We start from the raw sequence: 14,685 nt of genomic DNA, 5'->3' as shown, positions 1-14,685 counted from the left end.
CAAAGTTAAAAGATGATCAGGTGGTGTTGGTTATGTTTTCACATAATCATTATTTGATCTGATTCACTGAACTCATTTAGAGTCCAATCTCTGAGTTAGATTTACATTATTGATTACAGCAGCACTGTGATTCTACAGCAGAAGATCAACAATACAATTTTTTTTTTAAGTTGTCCTTATCACAAAAAAAAAAAAAATATATATATATATATATATATATATATATATATATATATATATATATATATATATATATATATATATATATATATATATATATATATATATATATATTTTAGGCACAAACCGAACACAAGAATCAGCCTGTGAATCTAAACGACGGTGACAACCAACATGTTCTGATAAACAGATCAACTCTGAACATTAGAAAACAAGCTACTAAAAAGTCACAGAAAAACAGCAAAATTTAAATAGTGAGAATAAAGAAAATTACTAAGACAATTCAGCTCATAATTTATTCATGCAGCAATGCATGATGGGAGGCATGGATGAATTTTGATTGGTGGCAAGTTAACTTGCTTAGTACATTGAACTTAAATATACTAGTTGTAATAACTACAAAGTAATTAATATCACAAAACATTTTAAGTTAAATGAACTCGAATTATTAAGTTCACATTACTTAATCATTACTTAATTTTTTTAGGGCAACCAGTTTCCTCAAATTTTTTAAGTAAATTCAACTTATCCGGGCTAACAGTGTACATGAAAAGTAATTTTCAAAAATCCATAATAGGGGCACTTTAATCTCAATGCTTTCTATGAGAAACTCTTGTGATATTTGGACATTGCTTTATTGTGTGCGTGAAATGCTATTTTAGATTTCTCACAAATATTCATGTGGGCCTCTCAACCATCAGAAATATATCTCGATTTATGGTCAGACACATTACTGGTGAAGCCACGTACAGCATACCTTTGAAATGATGTTGCCTGGCAACCATAGGTGCAGCCAGTCTCAATAGAAAACACTTAATGGTCATAATGTCACGCTTAATGAAATATGAACAAAATCATTTATACAATTACGTAGTGCAATGAATGATTTTGTTGTTCTCGGTTACACCAGTTCTCCTTATTGGTGTAATGTAGAGTCTGGACCAGGTGGTGTCTGGGTTCCCAACATGTTTAACACACTGTGCAAAGATCATTTCTGGTAATGAACTGTGAAGATTTATGATAAATATATTTGAAGTGTCTAGACCCATTTTGTATGTTACAACATAGTAATATTGATATAAGAACCTAATTAGATGAACCTGACATGTTCTTGAGAGGTTATGTGATATTCATGTTTTACACCAAATTTTGGCTATATATACAGTGTATATATATATATATATATATATATATATATATATATATATATATATATATATATATATATATATATATATATATATATATATATATATATATATATATATATATATATATATATATACAGTACAGACCAAAAGTTTGGAACCACTAAGATTTGTAATGTTTTTAAAAGAAGTTTTGTCTGCTCACCAAGGCTACATTTATTTAATAAAAAATACAGTAAAAACAGTAATATTGTGAAATATTATTACAATTTAAAATAACTGTTTTCTATTTGAATATATTTGACAAAGTAATTTATTCCTGTGATGCAAAGCTGAATTTTCAGCATCATTACTCCAGTCTTCAGTGTCACATGATCATTCAGAAATCATTCTAATATGCTGATTTGCTGCTCAATAAACATTTATGATTATTTTCAATGTTGAAAACAGTTGTGTACTTTTTTTTTTTTCAGGATTCCTTGATGAATATAAAGTTCAAAAGAACAGCATTTATCTGAAATACAAAGCTTCTATAGCATTATACACTACCGTTCAAAAGTTTGGGGTCAGTAAGAATTTTTATTTTTATTTTTTTGAAAAGAAATTAAAGAAATGAATACTTTTATTCAGCAAGGATGCATTAAATCAATCAAAAGTGGCAGTAAAGACATTTATAATGTTACAAAAGATTAGATTTCAGATAAACACTGTTCTTTTGAACTTTCTATTCATCAGATAATCCTGAAAAAAAATATTGTACATATTTTGTACAATTGTACGCATTAAATGTTTCTTGAGCAGCAGATCAGCGTATTAGAATGATTTCTGAAGGATCATGTGACACTGAAGACTGGAGTAATGATGCTGAAAATTCAGCTTTGCATCACAGGAATAAATTACTTTGTGAAATATATTCAAATAGAAAACAGTTATTTTAAATTGTAATAATATTTCACAATATTACTGTTTTTACTGTATTTTTTATTAAATAAATGTAGCCTTGGTGAGCAGAAGAAACTTCTTTTAAAAACATTAAAAACCTTAGTGGTTCCAAACTTTTGGTCTTATATATATAAACTTACACCAGAAAATTTTTATTTCATTTTATTTAGTAACTTTCAGGAGGGTGTACTCATAAACATTATATGGAACATCGTGTACTCATTTATGCTGTGCACTGTAAATATACAAAATATTTTATATATATATATAAATTAATTAATTAATCATAAATAATAAACTTTTTTTTTTTGTATTTTGACAAAATATTTTGTATATTTACAGTGCACAGCATAAATGAGTACACGATGTTCCATATAATGTTTATGAGTACACCCTCCTGAAAGTTACTAAATAAAATGAAATAAAAATTTTCTGGTGTAAGTTTAAGACAATGTTTGATCAAAACATTTTAAGAGAAGTAATTTCTTGACAATTAAAAGCGTTATATAACCCAAATGAATCCTTCTCAGACTTAATGCTGACAATGGAATCACTTGGGAGAGAACTGTCAGGAGACTTATTTCTTAGCACAAAAGAGGATAGTGGTACAAGAAGATTACCAAATCATTGTGTGAAAATATAGCAAAAGAAACACAGAAATTAAGAAAAAAAAGCCCCTGAAATAATCATGACTTCGTTTTAAGCTTTCATTTATTCATGAGTGTTTTTTTCAGGAGCAGGAGAAATGCCAAGCGAGTGTCTTAGAGCCAGCAAAAGCTATGAAAAGAGTGACTGTTTATCTCACAGAGTAAGATGCAGGCTGCAGAAATGACATTGTTGTTGTTCTCACTGGAACTACCTACTGTAGCCAAAGCACAATAAAGTCAGTTTCCAAAGCCCATCTTTACAAAATATATATTCTGGGAATCAATACTCAAATCAATCATTTTGGAACCAACAGCATCCAAAATGTTCTGGTGTTGCTAGAGGAGGAGTACAGAGTGAAGTGCCTGGTTCCCACAGTAAAGTTCAGTACTAGGAAAGCTCTTATATAGGGATGTATGAGTGCTGAAGGTGTGAGGGAGTTGTGCTTTATCAAAGCTGTCATGAATTCACACACCACTGTGTAATTTAATACACAAACTTGAAACAGAAGATGCTACCCTCTCCTCATTCCCTGCATTGTTGGGCATTATTTCAACATGACAATAACAATATGCATAATGTCAAGATTATAATGTCACAATGGGGAACAAAAACATGTATGCTTTGAAAAATAGTTATTCTTATGAATAAGCCCATCCCATGAGGCCAGAAACATACAATATGCAAGTATGCAGATGCAACTAATTGGCCAATGCATACCAAGTGTGCTCTCCTGTTGTACATACTTAACTTTCATACAGTACTTGAAGATACTTAATGTAATAGTACTCATGTGGCTAACAGAGGTATACTATAGACAAGTGGTGTCCAACTTTGGTCCTGGAGGGCTACCGTCCTGCAGATTTCAGTTCCAACCCTCCTCCAACACACCTGTCTGTAATTATCAAGCAGCCCTGAACACCATGATTAGCTGTTTCAGGTATTTGATTCGGGTTCGAGCTAAAATCTTCCGCTTTGTGGCTGAATTGCTGCTTTTCCTTCCACTTTCAAATAATACCACTTACAGTTAATCGTGGAATATCTAACAGAGATGAACTTTAAAGATCTCCTTTATCACAAAGGTGGCACCCTATCACAGTACTACGGTTGAATTCACTGAGCCCTTCAGAATGAGCCAATTTTCACAAATGTTGGTAAATGGAGACTGAATGGCTAAGTTCTTGATTTATACTGATTGAAATACCTGAATATCAATAATTAAACGGTGTGTCCCAATACTTTTGTGTACCTTCAGTTGTCTATGCCAAACAAGGACCTTCTGTAGGAAATTAGAGAAATGTTCATGGCAGAAAAAAAAGCCTCCAGTAGTTATGTAATATCATCTGAGTGTGTGAGCGGGATGTGCTGTAAATAGCCCACAAGTTGCCTACTGTTTCCCGGAAATTATGTTCAATGGGGTGAATAAGTTCACATTTGTTTTAAATTCTCTGGAAATCACAGTCAAGTATAAACTATGCAGTCGTAGACTTTTATTATTAAAGGAATGTTCTGGGTTAAATACAAAATCTGTGGACAGCATCTGTCGATTAGCCACAGAAAATAAATTTGACTCGTCTGTCAGTTTGAAAATATAAGCAAGTCGCTTTTACACTGGAAATCTATGGGTCAAAAAAACATTAAAATACACACTGTTACTAATGTTCAGCTACTATGAAACATTATACATGTTAACATGGGACTAGATTGATGCCCTGTCCCATAGACTTCCATTAAAAGTGCACTTTACATGCGATTTTTGTTCATTTTTACAAACTAAGTCTGAACTGTTGTTTGTGGTATCGGACATCCGGTAAGGTTTACATTTGCAGATCATCAGACATTGACAGTTTTTAATTATTGCAATATTTGAAGCATTGGAAAATTATAACTGCAGACAATATTTCAATAGCAGTTAATCAAATTTTAATACATTCTACTTGTGAAGTGATCCAGTTGTGTCAGAAAACAGAAAAATATATCACTACGAAATTCATTACAAACAAACAAAAATATATAGAAAACATCCAATTTTGCATAGATCAATAACACATTTACATAATAGGCCATGACAAAAATTCACTTGCCCTTGTTTTCTAAAGAGAAACAAATGATGCATTACAACAGGCATGTACTTTTGGGAAAACAAATGTGTATATAGTTTATGTATGCAGCCAACATTCATGCACATATATATGTACATCTCAGCGTACACGCACATATCAAATATCAATCCTGATATTAATAATAGTCCGTAATGCCCAAGTCGCCCGGGTGTTGAAACGGCACTCGCCTGACGAACACGACAAACTTTATAAAAATAGTTTATCAGATCAAAATAAATATAACAAATATATTAGTTCGCTTCCGAAGTTAATACTTCAAATATAATTCGCCATTATAAATATAATTTGGTCTTGAAAGATTTCAGATAGTTCTGCAGTGAACTCAAGGATTGGGTTTTTTTCACAGTTTAGACGTATCCTCGTTCCCTCTTGTTGTCTTCATCCTATAGAGACTTTCTTCTGAAACGTCTGAAACTCCAACCAAAGCTAAACCTCCTCTAGATTGTTTGGTTAGTCTTCTTCAGCGATTCAGCACACCACCGTGCTGAAAAAAAACTAGACCAGCCTGGTCTATTTTGATGGCTTTAGAGAGGTTTTGTGTACTTGACTAGCAGACAAACCAGCTAAATCATCTAAACACCAGTTTGACTAGGGCGGGAGACCAGCTAGACCAGCTCAAACCAGCTAAGACCAGCAGTCATCACCTTTAAACTTTTTTCTTTTCCAGGGAAAGCAGAAAATATATCCTATTCCATGACTAAATCTCATATTGAAGGCAAAAGAATCCATTCGGTATGAGGCAACCTGAGGTTTCCTGATGGATGGAATGACTCCTTACATCCCCTGAGTACACTAGGTGGCTGTTGATTTGCGTCCGCCGAGGCAAAAGGTTAGCTTAGTTAGCAAACTGGGAGTAGAAGGCCACTTTGACTCGCTCGATTTGATGACAGAGTTTGATGGCGGGGCCGAGCTTTAGGTCCATGCATTCTTGGACTGTAGGAAGGGTCAGCAGCAACAAGGCCTGTCCATCAATGTCCTTGAGACGGAAAAAACATGTATGAGTTAGCATAAATATTAGTTGTTTTTTGCCAGTTTTGCTTGTTCTTGTTTGCTTCAGTTGCACACAGCATGATGGTGCATGTATGATTCTTAGATGCGTATCTGTGTGTGTTTACTTTTGAAATTTTTGGATTGTTTTGTAATCTGCAGTAGACCGAGAACCTTTAATAATAAAGATATTTTGATTTCATGTTGACTACAATAGAAAGCCTTTTATTTTGGCCTGAAATATTTTAAAAATAATTACTTTTTTTATTATTTAAATTATGAAAATAATACAAGAACATAAAATATTAATAAAAATTGCCATGATGATTTTAAATTATGAAAATAATAAAAATAATAATTATTAAAAATATCTTTTTAAAATCTTTGAGTATTTGAAATCAGAAGTAAATAAGAACACTAATAAAATAATTAATATAAAATAAAATATATAATAAACAATATACAATAATTAATTAAATTTCAATTATGAAATTAATAAAAAACTCTAATAAAAAAATCATTCTTTTGACAATTTAAATTTTGAAAATAGTAAAATAATCAATATTTTTTAGTTGGATTAACTGAAATAATTCAGTTGAATTAAATGAAGTGATATATTAACAAAAATAAGTGTTTGAATTCAGAAAATAATAAAAGAAAATAAGAATACTAATAAAAATAATATTAAATATAATCTTATATTATAAATATTAATCCTATTAAATATTTATTATATTAAAAATAATAAATATAATCAACAATTTAAACACTCACTGGCCTTTTAATATAGCCTGCAATATTTAAATAATAATAATTTCAATTATGAAAATAATAAAATAACATAAAAACTAATTTAAAAATTATCTTTGACTAAGAAACTCGTGAAAAAAATACAATAAAATAATGAAAAATATTCTTATTTAGTTTAACTGAAGTCTGCAATATTTAAAGAAATAGAGTAGTTGAATTCAGAAAATAATAAAAAAAAATAATAAAAAAATTAAAAACAAAAACAATCTTTGACCATTTAAAATTTATCAACAAAAATAATAATAATAAAAAAAATATTTTTTGTTTAATTAACTGAAGACTGCAATATTTAAAAAAAAAATGATTCAGATCTTTGAATATTTTAATTCAGAAAATAATAAAAGAAAATATGAATACTAATTAAAAGAAAACTTTTAATCATTTTTAATCAATGTAATAATCATTTAAATGCTAAATTCTTGAACTGAAATAAACTTATTAAACTGAGAAATCTGATTTAGACTGAAAACTTGACATGAAAAAGCCAAAGAAGTGCCAAGTGATGGATAGTGTCCTATACCTGCTCTTGGAATATCTTTGCTAGAGAGGCACAATCTGTAGATGTGATGAAGTCAACCACATCAGATACACTCCATTCCAAAGGATTCCTCTCTAACACCAGACGATCTTCTTCTTCAAAACTCTCCGTCTACATATACACGAGCAAAGTTCACTTTAGCTAATATACTTTGACTCTAGGCATTTGTTATAAATGAAAGGTATTACATTCAGGGTATGTTCTATACTGTATGTCTGTATGGACACTTTACCTTTGTTTGTGTGTGGTTGGCCGTCTGGTTCTGGCTGTAGGAAACCGAGCGTGTGGTTCTTCTGGGAGAGGACCTGTCGGAGGTATTTGGATGGGTCGCCCTGCGCTGAAGAGCAGCACGGCGTGGTGGTCTTCCTCTCCTCGGAGCGTCCTGGAACGAGTGGGCAGAGGCCTCCTCACGGAGCGAGTTGGAACTGGCCTCACTGCCCCACTCCTCAAAATCCTCGTCCTCATCATCATAGTAATAATCGCTGTCCTATGAAGACACAGTGGAGGGACAGTGTTACATTGTATCTTAAGGTCATATTTACCATTGCTCTGCAAAATTTCCTCATTTGAATATTCTGCGCTAATGGGAATTTTACATAATGACATATCATTTCCCCATGCAGATTCCGGAACAATTTATACAAATTTGAAAGTGTCTTCTGTGTGATGCTTTGTGCATTACTACACTATTGACAGTGGACTTTTTTGCCAAATTTTGCTGATTTTGGTAATGTGACTAAGACTTTATCCAGGTTTGATGTGCTAAAGCATCAATAAGTCATATCTCTTTCATGTTAATAAGAATTTTTTTATTCAAACAAGTTTTTTATTTCGGTGGATGGTTTCTGTCACATCGCACACTACAAAAAAAAAACAAACAAAAAAAATGTAGTCAGTCACTGATCTACGGAAGAGGATTAGGGCCAAGCAATAATAAAAAAAAAACATCTCGAAATCAAAGTTGTTAAATTTCAAGAAAAAAGTCGAGATAAAATGTTGAGAATAAACTCGTTAAATTACGAGAAAAAACTCGTTAAATTTCGAGAAAAAAGTTGAGATAAAATGTTGAGAATAAAGTCAGTAAATTACGAGAAAAAAGTAAAGATAAAATGTTGAGAATAAACTCGTTAAATTACGAGAATAAACTTGTTAAATTACGAGAAAAAACTCGTTAAATTTCGAGAAAAAAGTTGAGATAAAATGTTGAGAATAAAGTCAGTAAATTACGAGAAAAAAGTAAAGATAAAATGTTGAGAATAAACTCGTTAAATTTCGAGAAAAAAGTAAAGATAAAATGTTGAGAATAAACTTGTTAAATTACGAGAAAAAACTTGTTAAATTACGAGAAAAAAGTTTAGATAAAATGTTGAGAATAAAGTCAGTAAATTACGAGAAAAAAGTCGTTAGATTATGAGAACGAATTTATAAATTAACGACTTTTTTCTCGTAATTTAGTGAGTTTATTCTCAACATTTTATCTCGACTTTTCTCGAAATTTAACATAATTTTTCTCGTAATTTAAGTTTTTATTTTGTAATTTAATGACTTTATTCTCAACATTTTATCTCAACCTTTTTCTCGAAATTTAACGAGTTTTTTCTCGTGATTTAACAAGTTTATTCTCAACATTTTATTTCGACTTTTTTCTCTTAATTTAACAACTTTAATCTTGAGATGGTTTTATTTTTTTATTATTGCTTGGTCCTAATCCTCTTCCGTAGTGATCAGCATTTTCGTCTTAATTTCCACAAAAAATAACTAAAGATCCTAAGAAAATATAAATTTACTTGAGAAGAATATTTTTCTTATCAAATAATAAACAAGATAATAAAAATATTTTCATTTAAATGAATTGAAATCTGCAATACTAAAAAAATCAATCTTTGAGTATTTGAGTTCAGAAGTTAATAATACAAATAAAAATATTAAATTATGAAAAAAAGAATGAATAAGCAAATAATATTCTTTGACAATTTAAATAATAAAATAATGAAACAATATTTTAGTTGAATTATCTGAAGTCTGCAATATTTAATAAGACTTTTTTTCAGACTTTTTGTGGGTTATAGCAAAAAACTAAAAAAAATGTATAAATAAATTTATGCTTAAAACAAGAAAAAAATATTTTTCAATATATAAATCTTAATATCTTAAAATGCTTATTTTATGGATGTTCAGATATTTTTACTGGAAAAAAATGACTGATTTAAACAATTTTTTTTTTTTTTTTGCAGCACAATTGTTAGCTCCGCCCACAACATATTTAATTGGTCCAAGTACCCATTTTGCTTAGTAGTTAATTAAACAGAAAAAATGTTTTGATTGGCTGTGTTTTTGTGCAACATTTGCTGTTTAATGTGCAGGTGCCTCAAGCATATTCTTTATAAAGCATGCGTTTTTGTCTGGGTTCATGTGGTTTGGCAGACCTGAGGTGACTCTGTGGTGTGGTATCCTACAATAGAAGAGCGCCGTTTTTTCTGTACAAAGATGGCTTTGCGTTTCTTTCGGCGTCGTGCTGGTTTGGTCATGTCACCGTCCTGAGCGTTCTCTCCTAAACTTGGGCGACCAACTTTCCTCTTCTTGTAATATGCTACATCAGGAATAAATGTACATAAACACACACGCATGCAATTATCGACAGTTAGGAAAAAACTATCTGTAAGTCTGAATGTATCTGTGTGTGTCATGGAGAAAATAATACATTGTGCTTGTGAAACGCCATTTTAATTCCAAGTTAGAGAAAACATCATTTCATCATTGTAGAGGAATAAAAGACTCACTGTATTTGGTCTTGGTCTGACTGGAGCAGTTTTCAGGGCAATTGTCAGACACAAATGTTGGGCCAAAAAGATTCGGACAACACTGGAGTCTCTCACATACTCGCCGACAAAACTCCGATACTTGATCTGCTGTTCGGACGACTCTCATTGTGGAGCGATAGCTTTTCCCTTTATATCTAGAAATAAGCAAACATGTTTCACTGAACTTCTAGTTTCCACTATTAAGAACATTATGAAATGAAACATTTTAATATTCACCACACACACACACACACACACACACACACACACACACACACACACACACACACACACACACACACACACACACACACAACAGCTAATCTCTTAAAACATTATTATGCAAATGAAGGAAAGCACTCTGTTCATTATTATTGCACTCTTGAAATTTGTTTGCTAATTTATCAGTAATATTATTGCTTTTAAACACACACACACTAAATCTACCCATCACAGAGAACTTTCTGCATTTTTACATTTTCAAAAAACATAACTTAGTATGATTTATAAGCTGTTTTCCTCATGGGGACCAAAAAAAATGGATTTTGGATAATGCCATCTTTGTGGGGACATTTTGTCCCTGTAGCGTAGGGTATTCCTTAACCACACACACACTCTCACTCATTCACTGGTGTTGGGAGGATTATTTTTAATGAACCTGCTCAAAAAATTATAATCTTAAAAAAAAAAAAAAAAAAAAATATCTTTAATAAAATTGTGATTATTCCTCTCTTTTCAATTAAGCTATATACAACGTATCAACTTATAATTTGTTAATTATAGTTAAGAATAATATGGATTAACAATATTGGACATTAATAACATAATTGTTCAAATATTAATCATAAAATTGGTTAATTATTATAAATAATCATCTATTACAGTTGAGTGATTTACAAACAAATGCAAATCACATCAACTAAATAACAAAATAAAAAAAAAATCAGTTCAAAAAAACATTTCCTTGGCGGACTGGATATTACTAACACACAGAACAATTTAAAAAAACTATTAAAAAAATATATTTCGACATACAAGCACGGAATTACAGCAATAATAACTGATAATTGGTCTTGTGTACTAAGAAGTTTGCTAAATCTGCTAAAACATCCCTTTAGGTATGTCTTAAACATTTTTAAATTCTTCAAATACAAAATCTTTTTCTTTTATGGATAGGATTAGTCTGTGTAAATTACTGTATAATGAGCTTCCTACAAAAATAATCAATGTCTATGGTATAAACATGAGCGTGTGTGTTCATACTTGGCTTTCAGGGTTTCCTCCTGACAGTTCCACTGTGGGTCTTCCACCATCTGTAGTTCTCTGAGCACACGGCCGGGTTTATACGCTGAGTTTATTAACATTGTCAGAATCTGCAAGAAAATAACATGATCAGGCTATTTATGTAATGAATCAAATGAAAACAAATTCAAACACACAAACACATGTGCATATATACTAGAGCTAAAACAACCACCTATAGGTAGTTGATATGAAATACATGGAAGCAGGGCCTAAAACTAACTTTTTGCCACACCTGCCAATGGCCAGTGACTTAAAGCTGCAGTCCGTAACTTTTTTTGGTTAAAAATTACCCAAAAACACCAGCCAGTGTTCAAAACTATCTCCTTACCTTAGCCCGATTCGCAGCCGTAAGCTTGTAATAATGTTTTCTAATTAGAGCGGTACTGGCAGGTTTACACAGGAAATTCGATCATGCAGCCATTCGTCTTTGTGTCATTACGTCACGTCTGTTTACGTAAAGAAGGAGTTCCACACAGCAAAATCTCCAGAGTTAAATCAACTCTGCTCAGAGTACATATGGTCCCTCTCTAAATAGTGTTAAAATAACACTGAAGCAGAGTTAAAGTTAATGGGATAATTAAGCAATTAATTAAGTGATGATTGAGCATTAGTGATGAACACCTGCTGTTAACAAGCAGAATCACTGAAGAAAAGAGAAACACAAGAACAGCCTTATTAATTGCTTAATTATCTCATTAACTTTAACTCTGTTTCAGTGTTACTTTAACACTATTTAGAGAGGGACCAAATGTACTCTGAGCAGAGTTGATTTAACTCTGGGGATTTTACTGTGCAGCTAGTAGGCTATATGGCATGTGAGGATGCTGCAGGCGGTAGATCATTTATAGTCTTTTCTCACAGCAGCTACAATAATTAAACTTATCATTTTGATGGTGGATTGTATGGTATGATAAATTAACATTAAAAATTAGACAGGAATTGAAATCTACAGGTAACCATAATACACACTAAATACAAATGTCACGCAAAGCTGATGTTGTTAACATTAACAATTTGAAAACAAAATATAACAATAATAATAATTTGCAGGGTTTGACGTGATCCGTGCTAAGCGATCGTTAGATCACCATTGGCAGCGCGAGTTATTTTAATGCTTTTTTTCTCAGTTGGTCAGAACAAAAGTGGCAGATTTTTTCACTTGTTCAGATGACCTTTTCTGGTGTAGTTTGGTCATACTTCCAAGATTACAATCTGTGATTCCGAAGTACATGTACAGTCACACATTCTCCTCAAAATATTAGATTAATCCGCGCCATGGCGATGCGCAACCCACATAAAGATGATTATTCCGCAAATAACTGCAATTGCAGGTTTCAAACAGAGATGACGACAAAGAGGTGAAATTAATGGACTGCAGCTTTAAGAAAATTTACTGACCATAAATATTCTTTACCAGAAATTTAGATGCCAGTGAAAATTTTCAATTTTCAGGTAAAAAAAAAAAAAAAATTAATAAAGTAATCTAACAATGCATTGTCTTCACTTTTTAAATTAAACATGAACACTTATTAAAGTTACAAAAGTTATTCAGTCAAAAGTGTGAAAAGTGATTTTTCTTTAACTTTTGTTGTTTGATTAAGATTAAGGACAGGCGGCAGCAGGTTGCTGTAACTTTAAGAGCTAATGCACGGATCCAATATACTGATACACACGTTCACTTAAGACATAAATGACTATGTTTTCGAGAGAGTTCAATTCAGTTTTATCACTCTGTTTGAGACACGGATTTCTGTGCACACACTTCGGATGTTTTCGCACAGAAAACTTCTCACACAGTGAGTAATGACTTGAGTTCCCTTTCGACTCTTCTTGCACTTGAATATTTCAATTGGCTAGGCTTAAAGGGTTAGTTCACCCAAAAATTAAAATTCTGTCATTTATTACTCACCCTCATGTCGTTTCACACCCATAAGACCTTAGATCATCTTCAGAACACAAATTTAAGATATTTTATTTGAAAACCGATGGCTCCGTGAGGCCTCCATAGAGATCAATGACACTTCCTCTCTCAAGATCCATAAAGGTACTAAGAACATATTTACATCGGTTCATGTGAGTACAGTAGTAATATTATAAAGCGACAAGAATATTTTTGGTGCGCCGAAAACCCCCCAAAATAGCGACTTATTGTGATGGCCGATTTCAAAACACTGCTTCAGGAAGCATCGGATCATAAATGAATCAGTGTATCGAATCTGCTGTTCGGAGCGCCAAAGTCATGTGATTTCAGCAGTTTGACACGCGATCCGAATCATGATTCGATGCACTGATTCATTATGCTCCGAAGTTTCCTGAAGCAGTGTTTTGAAATCGGCCATCACTATATAAGTCGTTATTTTGTTTTTTTTGGCGCACCAAAAATATTATCGTGGCTTTATATTATTAATATTGAACCACATGAACTGACTTAAATAAGTTTTTAGTACCTTTATGGATCTTGAGCGAGGAAATGTCATTGCTCCCTATGCAGGCCTCACTGAGCCATCGGATTTCAACTAAAATATCTTAATTTGTGTTCCAAAGATTAACGAAGGTCTTACGGGTGTGGAACTGCATGAGGGTGAGTAATAAATGAGAGAATTTTTGGGTGAACTAACCCTATAAAACTTTCGTGACAATGCAGCAGCACTGGCCCATCAACTGTCTTCACGTTTGTTCACGTTCATGTTCTCACAACATCGCATTGCAAGAATTCATAAAAAAGATTACTGGCCAACTGGTGATTGACAGCGTTTCATGTGCTCACAAACACCGATTTTTACTCCCATTTGGCACTTGGTGAGTGTTAATTTTAGGCCCTGCATGAAAGTTGTTAGTGACATTCTAAACTCATTTTACTTTTCTTACATAATTTTAATGTAGAATTTAAATGAAATCATAAAAATATTTTAGTAAAATATTCATTTTTTTCCCCCTTTCCATTCATTTTAAAAATAAAAAATCTTCATATCAATTAAAAATCTGCAATACGTCAACTTCCAATACAAGAGAAGATTGTACCTCTTTGAGGACAACAGCACACTTTCCAGGCCCTACGGCCTTTGGTAACTCAGCAATTCGGCCCTTGTTGAGATACGGACCAGAGAAACAACGATGATTGATGAAGAGCTGAGAACAACAGTACTTTCCATTCACCAAACCTAAACAACACAAACATACAGTAGATGAACCATTTTCTTCACAAA

At 32.1% G+C, this 14,685-nt stretch overlaps 1 protein-coding gene across 3 annotated transcripts in view; it reads right to left on the bottom strand.

Annotated features, from left to right (window-relative positions):
- Nucleotides 1-2,930: 2,930 nt before the first annotated feature.
- sfmbt2 (Scm like with four mbt domains 2) overlaps nt 2,931-14,685 on the bottom strand; it is a 57,875-nt gene continuing 46,120 nt past the window's right edge. For 2 of the 3 annotated variants that reach the window (XM_067392295.1, XM_067392296.1), the window contains exons 15-21: nt 14,501-14,640; nt 11,438-11,547; nt 10,154-10,329; nt 9,800-9,963; nt 7,606-7,860; nt 7,356-7,484; nt 2,932-6,014 (exon numbers count right to left, since the gene is read on the bottom strand). In XM_067392295.1, coding sequence (XP_067248396.1) covers nt 5,874-6,014; nt 7,356-7,484; nt 7,606-7,860; nt 9,800-9,963; nt 10,154-10,329; nt 11,438-11,547; nt 14,501-14,640 — 1,115 coding nt within the window. In that variant the 3' untranslated portion in view covers nt 2,932-5,873. Of the gene's footprint in view, nt 6,015-7,355; nt 7,485-7,605; nt 7,861-9,799; nt 9,964-10,153; nt 10,330-11,437; nt 11,548-14,500; nt 14,641-14,685 lie in introns of all 3 variants that reach the window. The other variant, XM_067392297.1, reaches the window with a different exon arrangement.

This window comes from Chanodichthys erythropterus, chromosome 8 (assembly GCF_024489055.1).
Source record: "Chanodichthys erythropterus isolate Z2021 chromosome 8, ASM2448905v1, whole genome shotgun sequence".
In the NCBI taxonomy this organism is placed as follows: Eukaryota; Metazoa; Chordata; class Actinopteri; order Cypriniformes; family Xenocyprididae; genus Chanodichthys; species Chanodichthys erythropterus.
Note: the sequence above shows the minus strand (reverse complement) of the source record. Positions and strands in the feature narration are given on the sequence as shown.